This window comes from Micropterus salmoides, unplaced genomic scaffold, assembly GCF_014851395.1.
Source record: "Micropterus salmoides isolate LMB-PRFRI ecotype aquatic unplaced genomic scaffold, ASM1485139v1 Ms_hic_scaffold_7, whole genome shotgun sequence".
Lineage (NCBI taxonomy): Eukaryota > Metazoa > Chordata > Actinopteri > Centrarchiformes > Centrarchidae > Micropterus > Micropterus salmoides.
In genome coordinates, this window is record NW_024044459.1 from 949,510 (window position 1) to 967,032 (window position 17,523).

Here is a 17,523-nt window from a genome sequence, read left to right on the forward strand (position 1 = left end):
TACGGGCAATGGAATTGGCCTGTGGTGTGATAGGTGTGGAGTGGTGTTACAGTCAGGCTGCGTCCAGCACTTCTGAGGGGTTTCCTGCTTTGCTTGACGAGGGACAAGGTTGCATGTGATGAGGATGAACTCTCTTACTGTACTGACACTGATTTTGCAGTTGTACAACATTTTTGAGTGTAATGTGCTTTTCATTTATAGTTTTCTTTGTTCTTTTGGCTTATTGGCGTATTTGCATATACAGATATTCAATACTGTATTACTTGCAGTATTTGCAGTATACTATATATTTACTGTACTAAGTTGTGATTACAGTATTTTTGAAATTGGAAAATGTGTTTCCTCCAAGCAAAAACAATTTTTCTGTAACTACACGCCCTGGACGCCGTGTTCTCAGCTGTTTGCTGTGGTGTCTAAAGAATGCTCTGTAGTGTTTTACCTGTTGACTGACTTTGTGTTTTGAAAACATTGTTTGATTTTGAGCACAGATCAAATGGTTTTGAGGCAAGTGTTTGATTTTGCCAGAAGAGTCGGGGTTTTGTGAATGTAGTTTAAAGACTGCGTTTTGTGTTTAAGTTTTGAGAATATGGGTGACGGTTTCAAGAAATGTGTCTTAGCAATTGTGTACAACTGTAATTCTGTTTATTGCCCGACTCCCTGCTACTGTGAGCAGACTGAACTGAAGCTGCAGTAAATATACAGGATATATATACTTGAATGTTTTATACTAACAGGAAATTATTCAAACTGTGTCTTTAGAATGCCAGTGCCGATTAACTTTAACAAAAAGAAAAATTGTGTTTTTAAAGCATTTTTTGTTTGTTTGTTCGCCACCATTCATTTAAATGTGTTTTAAAAAATGTATGTAATGTAACTGCTTTGTTGGACAGTAGTATATAACAGCATAACAGCATACAACTTTACAAAATTTTCTCACGTTTTCTGTGTGAACATACAATAAACTTAAGAGGGGCCAGCATCACTTGCCTGGCCTGCCTTATAGAGGGGCTGTGGGTCAGAGCCTACATAGCCTACTGCGTATATTCCTAAATGTTATGAAGATTTTCTCATTTTGTGAAGTACTGGAACCTGACACTTTTTCTCTAAAGAGCAACTGTATCACCAGAAATGCTATGGTCTAAATTACAGACTGATAAGGCTGCGCGTCCTGTTTCCATCTTCCGTCCTGGACGGGTAGCCTGTACCTGCACACGATATCCATTAATATATCCACCACGGTAACAGCAGCCAGTAGGCGGTCAGTGACTGCACAGTCACTGTCGCATGGTGAAAGAGACATTACGATGACGAGGTGGTGCTATTGAAAATGAATGCTCTCTGACGTGTATGTATGTTTAAGTAGGCTAAAGTTTACTGGAGAGGTTAAGGTTCCTGTTAACAGTTCGACTTAGACCACTTATCGTGGTTAACGTTACTCGTTTCACTACGTTTTCCTGGAAAGAAGAACGTTTTTGGAGAGTAACGTTAGGCGATAACTTTTGTGAACTAAGACGATGGCGTGCATTTTTGGAAAAACAGAGGTTCCTTTACGGTCGTTTCACCAGATTTACAGAATTAAATAAAATGGTAAGTTTCATTTTTACATGATTTAGAATCAAGCATAACGTTAGTTGCGTTGGTAAATAGGCTTACTAACAGAATAACTGTGTTTACAAATAGGATTACCAAGTGCAAAATAAATATATGTTATAAAATATATTCATATATACAAGAGAAGACTAACCTAAAATATGTTTTGGCATAAAAATATATAGTTGTGCAGTTTTATTCCTTTTAGATAAAGGCGTCCATGTAAAAGTGCTACGGACGTCTTATTTTGAAGTTTTTCCTGCTCGCTGGGTGCATCCTTTGGAGACGCCATGTTGCCTCCAGCAGAGGGCGGCGTGTTCTAGGAAAGTCAACTCCACCCTACACCAATGCGGCTTGCTAGTCGGAAGTACAGTTTCCTTTCAGCGTACCTGTGTGGCTTTGCGCATATATGGACAAACGTGCCTAAAACAATGGGTAAGATGAAGGTCTGTTACGTGACGATATTGTTCTTGTAGCCCGAGGCACCATGCGAACCTGTCTGTGGCGGTAACTCCAGTGGGTCGCTCCACGGGGACTGAAGGCAGAGAGGACATATAGCCGGTAACATTAGCACATAACAACAGCTTACTGGCGAATAAATAAAGATAGTGTCGTCTTCAAATATTCAGTTTTGTTTGAATTGGGGGAGAGGAGTTGATAAAAGTCTGTAATAACTGCTGAGACTATATTTAGTTTCGTGGATGTTTGTTAGAGGGGTGTTTTTACTATTTTGTCCTGCATTAACATTAACTTAACAGTTAACGTTACTGTGACCAAAATATAGCACAGATCAGCGCTAAAGTTACTACTCCGCACCTCAAACGACAGCTTTAAAATTGCCATAGAGTTGAATGAATATTGTCTATTTAAAAACAGTAGCATTGTGCTGTCAGAGGCAGCATCACAGCTTTGTTAACGTTACATTTGGTTCCACTGCTGCTGTGTTTCTGTCCCATCAGAGACAGACACGGATATTTGGTCCTTAAATTGCCTTATTTCTGGTAACCAAAAGCTTGATAAGGCAGTGATTTCCTTTAGATTACTTAGTCACTTTAGATTATTTAATACATATTATCTAGTTATGACAATGAGTCATACCATAGTCACTTAGGCCAGATGAGCCTAGACTGCATCATCTGTATGTGTAATTTATTTGTGACATGCTGATGGTATTAGGCTGTACTTAATCTGAGATGTTATTAATCTACACTGTAAATACCTGTTCTTTTCCAGCATACAGTAGATGTAGATCCTGTACCACAGTTTACATTTAGACCACAGCAAAACAAGAACAAGAGGAGATTAGATATTTTGACAACAATGTCCTTGTATGCCCCGCGACCCGACCCTGGATAAGCGGATGAAGACGGACGGATGGATGTCCTTGCATGTGTTGACTCAGTCAAAGAAAGTGTTCAGATTCTGTACAGTAAAAGTTCTAATACCACACTGTAAAAGACTCTGTGGCCAGGAGAAATCCTGCATTTAAATGTTACTTCAGTAAATTTATCTTAAGAATAATCAGGAAAATGTAGTTAAAGTATTAAAGCAGTAAAATGTCTCTGTGACTGTCGCATTAATGTAAAGCAGGATTTACTGCTGGAGCTGGAGCTCAGCTTGTGAACTATTTGTATCTGAGAGCAACTCTGGATTAATCTATTGATTATTTTCTCCATCGATTGATTGATTGTTTGATTTGTAAAGATTCTGAAAATAGTGAGAAATGCCATCACAGTTATCCAGATCCCAAAGTAACACCTTTACAATGCTTATTGTGTCCAACCAACTGTCCAAAGCTCAACATTATTAACAAGCTTTACAGTTTCTACAGTCATTCAGAGGAAGAGGAGAAGCTGAACCATCAGATGTTTCTGCAGGAAAGATGACTTCAACCATCATAATAGTTCAAATGTTCTGGTAGTCGACTAATTGATTCATCGGCTAATCGTCCCTCTGAGATGTAACCTAAAACTCAAGTAACAAGTACTTCAAATTGTACTTTGAGTACTGTGCTTAAGTAAATGTATTTAGTTACAGTCCACCACTGAGTCAAAGTCACGGTTATTGCCAAGTAATTATTATTATTTCTTATTTTTTCAGATTTGCAGTTAATCATTGCTACATACAAGACTTGTGTGTTGCTTGGTGGTTGCTAAGACTATTTTTACACATTACGTTAAACTTAATATCTAGTTTCCTTTTTACTTTCAAAAGGATTATGAAAAACAATTACATAGGGCCAAGAGGAAAAGTTTTGAGATTTAGCCGACATGGTTGCTAAGGTGTTACTATTTGGTTTTTATGTGTTCATTAAATTTACGCATGAAATGTATCCATCTGACACAAATACTCATCAAATCAAAGTGAAGGTATGGACAAGCTACTTTACAATCCAGCCCCTGGACCATGTCTGTTCAATGAATTACTTTGGGTAGAAACAGTTCCTGAGCTTTTATTGGTGCATCTGTCAGGTCTAACTAAAATGTGTCACCATAAAACATGACGCATGGTTTTATTTTATTGTAGTAATCCAGTTGGCGGTGGGTTGTGATATAAAAAGTCTGTTTATGTTCATGTGCAAGTAAGAAACACACATGAAAAATGAAAGTTAGCTGCTTTTTATCATCAAATTTGGTGCCGGCCTGACCATTCGGGTGGAATTCAGTTTCAGTGTATTCGACGTGCACAGGAGGAGCTGGGGATCGAACCACTTATTAATGAATTGTTTAATGAGTCGTGGCCGCCCTCGTGATGAGTGTTAATCTGTCTCCTGTTTGTCCTTCACAGAGACCAGCAATAATGCCACAGCCCAGAATAATGCTGGTGGTGACGGGAGATGATTTTGGCTACTGTCCCAGGAGGAACCAGGGGATTGTGGACTGCTTCCAGGCTGGAGGCATTTCCAATGTGTCACTGCTGGTTAACGCCTCTGCTGCCAAAGAGGCAGCAGATCTGGCGAAAAGGTAGAGTTGGTGCTGATGTACTGTACAGGTGCATGTGAGCCCCAGGCCCCTGCCCCTGTGCACCTGGTTGCAATTGTTCTTGGACCTTGTGGCTCAGGGGGTAGAGCGGGTTGGCCTTAATCGGAAGGTTGGCGGTTCAATCCCTGGCTCCCCCAGGCTGCATGTTGAAGTGTCCTAGGGCAAGATACCCCGAATTGCCCCTGGCGGCTGTGTATATTAGTTTCCGTTTGAGCACTTAGGCTCTGTGTGTGACTGGTGAATGCAGATGTAGTGTAAAAGCACTTTGAGTGGTCGAAAAGACTAGAAAGGCGCTATACAAATACGGAGCATTTACGTTCATGCAAAAACCACTTGTACCAGTCCGTGTGGCTCGAGTGATTTATTAGAATTTTCTCACATTTAGAAATTTTTTCTTAGGCCCAAAAAAAGTTTTGGAGTCCAGACTTGTTTTAGGATTAGCATTTAGTCTGCTGCTACCCCAACCTGAGGTTTTCACTAATGGATTGTATATTTATTGCAATTTTGAGTTTGAAAGTCCTAATATAAATTACACACACAAGAATATCGAGTGGTTGTTGAGGCTTGAGGTTTTACAGTTGCTGCTGCTTCCAGTGTAAATGTGATAAAGAGCAGAATTACTTAATGGAACTTCAGTTATAAACGTTTTACAGAAGGTCCTCTTTTTTGTCAGGCACAACATCCCCATCGGCCTCCATGCCAACCTATCAGAGGGGATTCCAGTGTGTCAGAGCCTACAGCAGGCCTCCACACTGATCAACCAGCACGGCTTCTTCCACGGGAAGATGGGCTTCCGTCAGGCCCTGGAAAGAGGTCAGCTTAGCATGAAACAGGTACAGTCTCCAAAGGCCAGACTAGCTTGATCTCATTTAGTAATGTTGTATGCATGTATTAGTGAGCCCATAGACCTGTTAATAGTTTAAATGGACATGATTCATCCAGATGTGAGTGAAAAAAATAAATATATATATAATGTGTGTGTGTGTGTGTAATATATGTGTATGTTTATTTGTAAAGAAATCCAACAGAATTAATATAATAAATACAAAACCGTAAATTCAGGAGATTCTGCAAATACACCATAAACTGTCCATAGAGAAGAGGGGCAATATACATCTGTAAAACAAATTAAAAGGTTAAACTCTTCAGCAGTTAGTTTACCAAAAGGAAGAAAAGACAGAAGGTTGCAAAATGTCAAACCATAAGAATGAAAAAGCATGCACACATAAGTCATTTATAGAACCTGCAAACACTGACACAGGTCTGTCTGTTGAGACATCCCAAGTTAGTCTGTGGTTCACAAGCCTGTTCACAAAACATGGATATTTTGGTTCAGATGTGAACCCTTGACCACCCCAAGAATAAGAAATGATGATATATTTATTGTACACTTGCTGGTAATAACCTTAGTTCATTTTTTAGACATGTGGAGGTAGTGAGGTCTTGTTTATGTTGAGGAAGTTTGCATAAGAGCAGGATTGTCACATGATTACTGCTGTGTTGCATATTTTATTGAAGTTGAAGTCATGGACAGTATTTTGTTGACATACTGCTAGCTAACAAACAGCCGGCTCATTTAGCCAAGTCACTTTTGTTAATATTCAACTACCGAGAGAAGAAGAGGAAGTTGTGTTTCCCCATTACTGTAACCTCCAGTTGTGTTTTTTCCTTCCCAGGTGGAGCTGGAGCTGCGAGCCCAGGTCCGGCTGTTCAGGGAGCTGACAGGTCATCTGCCCCACCACATGGACGGACACCAACACGTCCATGTACTGCCAAGTAATGCAAAGTACCCCGCAAACTCTTAACTGCTATTGTACACTAAACCACAGATGACTCAACAAGCCACACATTTCTCAGTGACTAACATAAGTTGCAAATAAAATAACGGCAAAGTTTATTAGATATTTACATTTATTACGTAAATAACCTTACTCCAGTTGCAGGTTTTAAAAGTCACAGAGGACGAGATGGTAAAATGCAAGTTCTGGGTTTACCACAGGGTCTCCTCCCAGTTGAGCATGCCCAGAAAACCTCCAAAAGAAGGTGCCCAGGAGGCATCCTTATCAGATGCCCGAAACACCTCAGCTGACTACGTTCGATGCAAAAGAGCAGCAGCTCTACGTGGATTTCCCTCCAGATGTCAGAGCTCCTCATTCTGTCTCCCAGCCACAATACAGAGGAAGCTCATTTCAGCCGCTTGTATCTGCGATCTCATTGTTTCTGTCTCTACCCACAGCTGATGACCTTAGTTGAGGGTTGGAACATAGATCAACTTCACCACACTGGTCCGCTACAACGCCCGCATTACTACTGACACTGAACGCATCTGCCTGTCCGTCTCACACACTATTTTGTCATCACTCGTGAACAAGATCCCGAGATCAAAACCTTACACTCCGTCATGTGCCCAACCCTGAGGCAGCAATCCACCGATCTCCATCAGAAAATCATGGTCTCAGATTTGCTGACCCTCATCCCATCTGGGCCTGTTACGTTAATTACATTGTCAACTTATCGTACGATACATCAACATGACCTCGATATTTCTTATTGTGTTGACATGCGTTTTTGTTTACATGAGAATGAACGTCGCGACATTTGAGCCAGTCGTGCTGCTTCTCTCTCGTCTGCTCTCTGAGTCGGAGGCGGGGCTCAGGCAGCTCCTCCACACACAAGATAACGTGTTACGACTCTAAAAACCAAGTTTTATTTGGTGTGTTTCCTGAAGACTGTATAACTTCAGCCAGAAAGTTTGAAACGGCTAGATTCCACCGGGCACAGCTGCATCGCGTTCAGGCTGTGACCCGGCTGCTGGAGCTGATCACGGTCATTCTAGACAATACTTGTGATTCTAGCAGACTCGCTGCAGCGCGTGTTATAAGTTCCCAGAAGTGGCCCTCTGCTCTGCAGAGAATACAAGAAGTAAAGCTGAACAGAGCAGATGAACCAAGCAGGAAGTCAGACAGAAATAATAAAATATATATAAAACATCCTGTGCAGACTCTTACCCATGGTAGAAGCACAAAAATGAAGGACTTATTACCAAATCAATAAAACAAGTCAGCAAAATCAGGCAGGCAAAAATGCTCTGCTTTTGAAATGCTGCCTGTGGGATATGAAGCCATGCAAAGGATGGCAGAGAGCTGTGCCTCCCCTGGGATGTGCAAGAAATTCTGCCGGAGGTGGGAGTTGAAGATCCCACGCACAGGGGCCTCCACCAAACACTCCCATTATATTAAGTGTATTGTGCAAAATACAAACACCACCTGCTAGAGTTGGCCTCTGTCATCAAGTAAAAGGCTTCTTAGCCTTGTTGCAAGCAACAGCTGGAATACTATTTACCTACCGTGCTCATTCATTGAAACTAATACATTCACACACACAATTTGGGGTTCAGCATCTTGTCCAAATACCTTCTGATTAGTGGATTACCTGCTCTACCTCCTGAGTAATGTATGCTAGCTGCATAAAAAGGAGTTTGTGATCAACTTGTGTAAAATGTTACTGTTCAAAATTCACTATATTGTTGGAAAACAACACCATGTACTGTGCACACGTTCAAATTTACTACTAGTTTTGCATTCATAGTTTTCGATGAAGTAATGTCTATTAACCAATACAAGCCTGGGCTCAAAAGACAGGTGGGGTGAGAGTATTGATGTTGTTGTACGATGTGTTGCAGAGGTACGTGAGGTGTTTGCACAGGTCCTGTCTGATCTCAGGATTCCATATACTCGTGTTCCAGTGGAGCCAGGTCTACATGACTGCCCGTGGCTGCCAGCACACCTCCAAAGCTTCTACACACAGGTGGAGAAGGACGCTCTGGACTCCATCCCTGTCTTCGCACGCTATGGAATCAGGTCTGTCAGTGCGTGTGATTCATCTTTTGGTGTCAGTAGTCTGAAATAAGATTTAGAGGAGTCTCTGTATGTTAATCTAATGAAGTGGCACCTCAAACATACCTCAGACTAGCATACACAATGTTTTGTAGAGCCAGCTGAGGTCGATGAACAAAATGAGGACAGAATCTTAAACCTGTTTTTTGTTGATAGCTAATCTCACTGGTTGTGTTTTTTCCAGCTTAGGTGCAATTTATACTTCTTCGTCAAATCGACGCCGTAGCCTCTGCGTAGCCCCCTACCCTACGGCGTCACCTACGCCGTAGCCTGACGTGCACCTCCTCAAAAATGTAACTACACGTCTAGGCGACGTGGACCGTAAGCTTTGTGATTGGTCGGCTGGGTAGCCTCGCAGTGCTTCTGACCCGACAGGAAGTACCCGTGCTTTGAAGTAACTTTTACTATTGGCCAAAACAGCGGCTGTAAGACGGTGGATCTACATATTTGACCGTCACAACCCGAGCAAAATGAGGGCTAAACTGGAAGTTAGCCTGCTCGGCCGGTAAAGTCAACACAGTGGACGCTGTGGTGCTACTGACGACTAGCGTTTGGGGGTGTAATTGTAGAATGACGGACACACCTACACACAAGTAAATGAATGGCTATGGCGTAGCTACGCACATACACCTACATAGGAGTATAAATGGGCCAACAGTGACAGTGTGGCAATCAGCACACATTTATGTAATTACTTTTGTGTCCTTTATTTTGTCATTGTTCTTATTTACATTGTGGCCATCTTTTTAATCCCATGTTAAAGTTCTTCTCATGTGATTCCTTGTCTAAACCTACATAGAGTTCTGTATATCTACATGTGTAAATGCAAAAAGCAGAAGAAAAATTATTCAGAAGTAGTGTGAATTGCATTGTGGGGTAATATTGTCTGTCAGCATCACTCCCAAAGACACATTTAGTATGCACACACACATTTCAGATATGTTCTTATAAGTCATGCAAAGCAGAAACACGATGCTGCTGACAGAGTTTTTGACATGGTATTTTTATTAAAATATTCTGTACCGTGAAAATAACACTTATCTGCCTACACTTGTACTGTCCATGTCGCCGTTCACTTTGTGGCGACTCCCGGTCTGTTTTCCCGTTTTACATTCATAACAGTCCCAGCTCGTTATTGGTCCATGCAAAAAAATTTTTTTAAAAATCTGATCTGATTCTTCGTCTGTAGTACTACGGAAGAGACCACCTGCTTCACGTTTACACTGGCACACACATGCCCAGTTTACGTGTACGGCCACTAGATGTGCGTTTTCATTCGTTTTAATGTAGACAAAGATCAACTCTGATACGCAGCTAAAACGCTTCTGTGGATGGAGATCGTGTTCGTTTCAAACATAGCAGTGTGGATGGGGCCTGAGTGGATGTTTGTGTTACAGGGTCGTTACCAGTGTTACTCAGAAATTGTAATATATTACTAGTTACTTCCTTAAAAAATTATTCTAACTTTGGGCAGGTTTGTGCAGCGGTGTTCAGGAGAGAGAGAAAGAGCGAGCGAGGAGTAAGTAATATTATTATAGTACTGCCCAACACTGGATGTTGCACAGGAATTGTTCCTGACACTGTCTGACTGATGTTAACTGGTGGCCTTTGGGTAGAAACTGACTAATCAGACTTACAGTAAAGCACATTCAGCTCGTCTGCTGTCTCCTTTAGCTGGTGATGATGTGCCTCTCCAGACCGACGCAGGTGGTTTTAGCTTTTCAGATTATGCCCTCTGTTTGCTGTTCTCTGACCTCCTTTGTCAGCGTGTTTTAGGCTGGGATGTTTTTCACATAATACTGCCATGTGAAAGCAGGTTTTAATCACCACAGGCATAGTAATATTATAAATATGCTTCGCACCTACTCGGAATTCTCTTCTCCCCACACACGAGAGACCTACACCTCAGGTAAAAACACCGGCGTGCCCTGCCTCTCTGTCTCGCCCTTCCACTCCACTTTCTCCATCAGCAGTAGGCTACGTTTTATAAAGTCACTTAAAAGACAACGAACCCGTCTTTTTTCCGTTTTTTCCCACCCGTGATCCGTTATCACAGCAGCAGGTGAGCCGCAAAGTAGGCTTGTTAATAACGCAGCCTGTCAAACAACCGAAACCAACACCTGCACCCTGTGTTCACTGCTGCTTTACCTGCTGCGTACTTGTAAAATTTCCACCGCGAATTGTTTTTTAACCGAGTAAAGTCTGTGCAAGGTAACACATGCACATAAGACGACCGCTGTTTGATTAGTTTGGTGTGTACCGGATCTAAACCTTTTTGTTATGTTGGTGTGTGATTTATGAAACGGCAGCTGCTGTAGAGTCTGTCATGGTCTATGACAAACACTAGTCAGGGATTAAACCTTTTCCATGTCCACAGGTGGCCAGACATATACCTGGGACTGACCACCATGGGCCAGAACATGTCCGTCCCTAACATTCAGAGGGCCCTCAGCCATGCCTTGGCTGCGGGGCCTTCAGGGACTACCTCCAGCAGTGCATCAGACTCTAATCCGCCTGCGGTCACGGTAGAGCTCATGGTCCACCCGGGTTACCCCAGTCACCCCCAAGAAGGAGGCTGTGGAGACGGCCCCGATGACTTCTCCAAGTCAGCTGACAGACAGCATGAGCTGAGCGTACTCAGAGACCCGTCCCTGCTGGCCCTCTACAGCCAGGAGAGAGTGCAGCTCTGTGCCTTCAAAGATCTCTGAACATGACACACATGTATGTCACAAAAGTGCACCCCTCACATTGTTGTAAATATCTGATTCTATCTTCTCATGTGACTGAAGAAATGACACTGCTCCAATGTAAAGTAGTGAGCGTACAGCTTGTATAACAGTGTAAAGTAGTGAGCGTACAGCTTGTATAACAGTGTAAAGTAGTGAGCGTACAACTTGTATAACAGCGTAAAGTAGTGAGCGTACAACTTGTATAACAGGTTAAAGTAGTGAGCGTACAGCTTGTATAACAGTGTAAAGTAGTGAGCGTACAACTTGTATAACAGCTTAAAGTAGTGAGCGTACAGCTTGTATAACAGTGTAAAGTAGTGAGCGTACAACTTGTATAACAGCATAAAGTAGTGAGCGTACAACTTGTATAACAGCGTAAAGTAGTGAGCGTACAACTTGTATAACAGCGTAAAGTAGTGAGCGTAAAACTTGTATAACAGCGTAAAGTAGTGAGCGTACAACTTGTATAACAGCGTAAAGTAGTGAGCGTACAACTTGTATAACAGCTTAAAGTAGTGAGCGTACAGCTTGTATAACAGCGTAAAGTAGTGAGCGTGCAGCTTGTATAACAGTGTAAAGTAGTGAGCGTACAGCTTGTATAACAGCTTAAAGTAGTGAGCGTACAGCTTGTATAACAGCTTAAAGTAGTGAGCGTACAGCTTGTATAACAGCGTAAAGTAGTGAGCGTACAGCTTGTATAACAGTGTAAAGTAGTGAGCGTACAGCTTGTATAACAGCGTAAAGTAGTGAGCGTACAACTTGTATAACAGCGTAAAGTAGTGAGCGTACAGCTTGTATAACAGCGTAAAGTAGTGAGCGTACAACTTGTATAACAGCGTAAAGTAGTGAGCGTACAGCGTGTATAACAGCGTAAAGTAGTGAGGGTACAACTTGTATAACAGCGTAAAGTAGTGAGCGTACAGCTTGTATAACAGCGTAAAGTAGTGAGGGTACAGCTTGTATAACAGCGTAAAGTAGTGAGGGTGCAGCTTGTATAACAGCGTAAAGTAGTGAGGGTGCAGCTTGTATAACAGCGTAAGGTAGTGAGCGTACAGCTTGTATAACAGCGTAAAGTAGTGAGGGTGCAGCTTGTATAACAGCGTAAAGTAGTGAGGGTGCAGCTTGTATAACAGCGTAAAGTAGTGAGGGTACAGCTTGTATAACAGCGTAAAGTAGTGAGGGTGCAGCTTGTATAACAGCGTAAGGTAGTGAGCGTACAGCTTGTATAACAGCGTAAAGTAGTGAGGGTGCAGCTTGTATAACAGCGTAAAGTAGTGAGGGTGCAGCTTGTATAACAGCGTAAAGTAGTGAGGGTGCAGCTTGTATAACAGCGTAAGGTAGTGAGCGTACAGCTTGTATAACAGCGTAAAGTAGTGAGGGTGCAGCTTGTATAACAGCGTAAAGTAGTGAGGGTGCAGCTTGTATAACAGCGTAAAGTAGTGAGGGTGCAGCTTGTATAACAGCGTAAAGTAGTGAGGGTGCAGCTTGTATAACAGTGTAAAGTAGTGAGGGTGCAGCTTGTATAACAGTGTAAAGTAGTGAGTGTACAGCTTGTATAACAGCGTAAAGTAGTGAGGGTGCAGCTTGTATAACAGCGTAAAGTAGTGAGGGTACAACTTGTAAAGTAGTGAGCGTGCAGCTTGTATAACAGTGTAAAGTAGTGAGGGTGCAGCTTGTATAACAGCGTAAAGTAGTGAGGGTGCAGCTTGTATAACAGCGTAAAGTAGTGAGGGTACAACTTGTAAAGTAGTGAGGGTACAGCTTGTATAACAGCGTAAAGTAGTGAGGGTACAACTTGTATAACAGTTTAAAGTAGTGAGGGTACAACTTGTATAACAGTGTAAAGTAGTGAGCGTACAGCTTGTATAACAGTGTAAAGTAGTGAGCGTACAGCTTGTATAACAGCGTAAAGTAGTGAGCGTACAGCTTGTATAACAGCGTAAAGTAGTGAGCGTACAGCTTGTATAACAGCGTAAAGTAGTGAGTGTACAGCTTGTATAACAGCGTAAAGTAGTGAGTGTACAGCTTGTATAACAGCGTAAAGTAGTGAGTGTTATACAAGCTGTACGCTCACTACTTTACACTCTTATACAAGCTGTACGCTCACTACTTTACATCGGAGCAGTGTCATTTCTTCAGTCACATGAGAAGATAGAATCAGATATTTACAACAATGTGAGGGGTGTACTCACTTTTGTGAGATACTGTAGAGAGGAAAACTCCATCGCTTATAGTCACGTTAGTAATAAACACAAATGACTGTAACACAATCCCTACAACATATGAACTGATGAACAGTATGTGTTGTGGGTCTAAAAAAGGATGGGAACATTTTCGTAAAACAACTTGTAATATTGATGTTTATTTCAATTTTCAGTTTTTGGCAGCCTTTAATAAACAAAATTTCCCATAAACCCTAGGCATTCACAGGTTACCAGCTCAACAGGGCTGTGAGAATGGAGTTTCTCTTGAGACCACACAGGACTGAAACTATAGTACACTTCTATCTATTTTATAGACAGCAGTGCACTGCCACGCTGTTACAACTTTATGAAAGCTGTAGCTGTTTGAATGCTAACTAATAAAGCATTCGCCTCACGAAGGATTTAAAACCAGAACATGTTTTCAGAAAAAAGGATGAAGAAATCTTCAGTGAGATTGTACTGAGTTAAGGAGGCTAGTCAGGAAGTGGCATCAGAGGGTTCAGCTCTCTAGAGCCTTGCATTTATTAAGTAAATAAAATAAAATAAAATATACAGGAAGCTACAGACTGGAACGTTATGTTCTCCTTGGGAAGTTTCCTTTAAAGTGTGTGGAGACGTGTTTGTTAAATTTGTCAGAAATGTTTATGTAAGCCATATGGGCTGCTGCCCTTTATTGCACATGGTCATATAACTTGGGTTGGCCAGCATTATAGACTGTACTCCCCAAGAGATCAGAGAATACGGTGACATTACTAAAGATCACTGAAGGTGCAACGATCAGACAATTTGGAAACCAACCAGCAGGATCCAAAGGTGGGTTCAAAAAGGGCCACTGGAATCGGGTGTTGGAAGCATCTCATCCAAGAAGCAAATTCTATCTTCAACAAGTTTCTCTTGATTTGAACTCACCCTGGATGACTGAGAATCTTCACAGACAGTACAGTGAACAGTAAAATGACCCGCCTCCTGCTTTAACGTTGACTTGCTGAAGTTGTGCGCACAGTTTTCTTGGACAACATTTCGGAAAGTGGTTTAGATGTGAGTTTGCTCCCAGATCTCAGCTTCAACTTGGTGAGTGCAGTCTTGTTATTGCTGATGAATGAATGTTATTGCTGTAATCACCTTTAGTTTGCCTTTCTTATCAGATCCTGAGGCTCTGTCTTTAGTCATAGTTGTAAGAATTTCATTATTTCAGATTTGCTTACATGTTCCACATGTACATCTGTTTCATTAAATGACCACACAGCAATCTGGGGTGGGCTAGTTTTCAATCCTAGAAAAACTCTGCACAGTGTAAAATAGTGGAGGGTGGGCAAATAAAGCCATAGTCTTTGTGGTCTTTATGTAAGAGGGTGGAGGGATGACTTCCAATGATCTCAGGTCTGCGTAGCACTGATTAGTGCTACTTGAGCACTAATCAGTGTGTCTGTTATGTGGTAATGTGTTGTGAATCACCTGTAACAGTACTGTAGGGTTGTAATATTTATAGCAGTTGTCTGGGTATTCTGTAGAAACTTTTTTGCCTTGCAATATTTGAAGTGACAACAATCACAACTGGACAGCTTGCAGATCCAACAGTGAACTAATAAATGATGTCAAAGTGATCTCCGATGTTTCTCTTTCTGGAATCTGAAAGCAACATAAACACAGCTTCATAGCACAATCACCAATACCGAATGCAACATCTTCCTCTATCTTTAATGTCCAGGTGGGCCATATTAGATCCAGTTAGTATAATCATCAACTCAAGAGTGGGAAAGCCTCACTTTCTCTTTCTAATTGAAAATAGGCTGATGTCCAATCCAAGGAGCGAGAAACGACAGGACAGAACATGATGGAGCTCTGCTGTTCTGAAGAAATGTGCTGCATCCATCCTGGTGGAATGTGTCTTGTTTAATGTTTTATGTACCCTAATGTACCCTAATCTCCTGCCAGCCTGACACCTGTTTCCTGTGGTGGAACCCATGTTGGTTCACATTCTTTGCTGTAGTATGCACTGGAGAAGTTTGTGTGCAGTAGACTGATGTATTGTAACGCTGTGATAATGTTCAAAACACATGCAGGATGTTTTTGTTCTGTGTCTTGTAAGTTTTACTTTTTTTGCCCTAATAAAGCCAAACCAGTTATAGTGGAGAGGCAGAAAGGAAATGGGAGACAGACGGTTTTTACATATAGTCTATGGGTGTGATGTATGACAAGGAATCACAGCAGGGATGTTGCAAGTATATGTAACTAAAGAAAAGAGCATTATTAGCCATGTGTGTGCACACAAGGGATTTGACTCCAGTTTCTAGTGGCTGTCAGTGTTGTGCACAGTTCCAAGAAACATTTCCAGGGGGGTAGTAAGACATACAGCTGAATGAAGATGGCTAAACATTGATATGTATCAACAACCAGTTCGCGCAGCCTTGCCAGTCTGGTGGTCCTAACCTTGAAAATCTCTGTGGTGTTTTGGTGGGAGGTCCTTTCAAATGAGGCAGTGCAATGTTTTTGCACTGAGAATAGACTTCTGGAGCAACGCCAATCTGCTGCCACTTTGGGGACTTTATCACCAGGAGCAAAGTAATGTGAGGGTAGTTACAGCATGAAGCTCCGCCTCCCACAGCATGATAAGGCTGTGGCTCAATCTAGAGACCTGCGAGGGACTGTTTTCTTGATCCCGCTGATTTTCCCGCAACATTTGTATCTGCTCCTGCCTGCACCCGCAAACATTGTGACATGCAGAGTAAAAAAAGGACACAAATGTTTGGGCTATGCTCAACGTTCAGAATAACCGACATAAATCACTGTATTTATTTTTGTCATTAAAAACTGAGAAGTTTCCAAATTTCAGACATTCTTGCATTGGTCTTGTATGAGCCCGTGTGATGGAAGCCAGCGAGGCCGTGCAGTGAGTAAACTTCACTCCCTGACACATTAAGAGACGCACTGGCGACCGCTAGTACCCGTGGGGTTTAGCCTCCTCGTCAGCGTGTCCGCCTCCCGTACCCAAAGTCGCCAGTTAGAATCAGGCCTGTGCAGTACATCCTCAGAAGCAGCCGCAGACACTCACTTTTATCTTCTTTTCAACTTTGTTTGTTGACTCCATCTTATCAGCGCTACTGCGGGACCGCAGGATTTTTTAACCGCCCGCTCCCGCGCGATTTGTGTTGGGTGGCGCGGGATCCCAATCCCAATGCAGCTCTCTACTTTGATTGCAACCAATAACCCTAATTAAAAATGTGTTGTTCCCGTTAACCACTGTACCGCCTCCCCGCGATGGTCAGCATGCAAAAAGAGTGTTGAATAAAGGTGCTTACGTTGATTTCAGCTCTTCGTGTTTGTATGTTGGTGTTTCAATGGGAATGTGGATCTTCACTTTGAGTACCTATGATCTTGTTCCACATTTTATTGTGTGTCATGTAATGTGGAGAACCGGTCTTGGTCTTGATTCGGTCTTAGCCCGTAAAAGTCTTGGTCTTGTCTCTGCCTCGTTAAACTCTGGTCTTGGTCTTGACTTGGTCTCGGTTTGGGTAGTCTTGACTACAACACTATGTAGCGCCTAGATAACCTGATATGGAGAGGGCAGAGAACGCCAGCATGGGAGAAGTGGCGGGAGGCAAGAAAAAGTCCTAGTACACCAAAAAGTAAAACACAGCTTTGTTCATGTCATGTGAGCATGATGTTAACTAAAATAACAGAGCTCTTGAAACTAGATTTTGACACTGGCCCCATAATTAGCTAATAATGCAAATGTGTGTAATTAATCAAATTACCAAAACTGATTGACGTGCAGTGAGCGTCAAGGCTGTATGGCTGCAGCCTGGAGCCTCCCATCTCATGCCCTCCCGCATGGTGCCTGGTTCGTTCTGTCTTCCTCATACTTTGGTGTTTTTGAACTGAATAGTTATGGCAATCATGCAAATGAATAAAATACTTAATAAAATATCTGTCAGTAAGATAAATGCAGACTTTGATGCTAATGAATAAAAATATGTCCGTCTATAAGATAAATACAGACGTTAGATTAACTAAAGATCCATTTTGTGGTCATTATTATATGGTACTCCAGCAATCCGGCAGAAAGATTGTTTTAAATCCCGCTGGACTGGGGAAATTCCTATCCACTGCTGTTACAGTATCA

The 17,523-nt window shown here is 42.0% G+C and overlaps 1 protein-coding gene across 4 annotated transcripts; it reads left to right on the top strand.

The window, feature by feature from the left end:
• The first annotated feature begins 1,261 nt into the window (after positions 1 to 1,261).
• ydjc (YdjC chitooligosaccharide deacetylase homolog) lies at positions 1,262 to 11,263 on the top strand. Of its 4 annotated transcripts, none has more exons than XM_038704213.1 (6): positions 1,263 to 1,587; positions 4,378 to 4,553; positions 5,245 to 5,404; positions 6,248 to 6,347; positions 8,254 to 8,431; positions 10,845 to 11,263. In XM_038704213.1, exons 1-6 carry the CDS (start codon positions 1,585 to 1,587, stop codon positions 11,173 to 11,175), a joined length of 948 nt encoding a protein of 315 aa, XP_038560141.1. In that variant the 5' UTR covers positions 1,263 to 1,584; the 3' UTR covers positions 11,176 to 11,263. The 4 variants fall into 4 exon arrangements, with proteins under 4 accessions (XP_038560144.1, XP_038560141.1, XP_038560143.1 ...); XM_038704215.1 differs by lacking the exon at positions 1,263 to 1,587 and adding an exon at positions 1,818 to 2,025; XM_038704214.1 differs by lacking the exon at positions 1,263 to 1,587 and adding an exon at positions 2,014 to 2,151.
• Positions 11,264 to 17,523: the final 6,260 nt, after the last annotated feature.

What these genes read in the sequence shown, in the direction of transcription:
- ydjc (XM_038704213.1), top strand. An exon ending in GCAGCAGATCTGGCGAAAAG is followed by an intron (nt 4,554 to 5,244) that starts GTAGAGTTGGTG and finishes CTTTTTTGTCAG; the next exon opens with GCACAACATCCCCATCGGCC. An exon ending in TTCGCACGCTATGGAATCAG is followed by an intron (nt 8,432 to 10,844) that starts GTCTGTCAGTGC and finishes CCATGTCCACAG; the next exon opens with GTGGCCAGACATATACCTGG.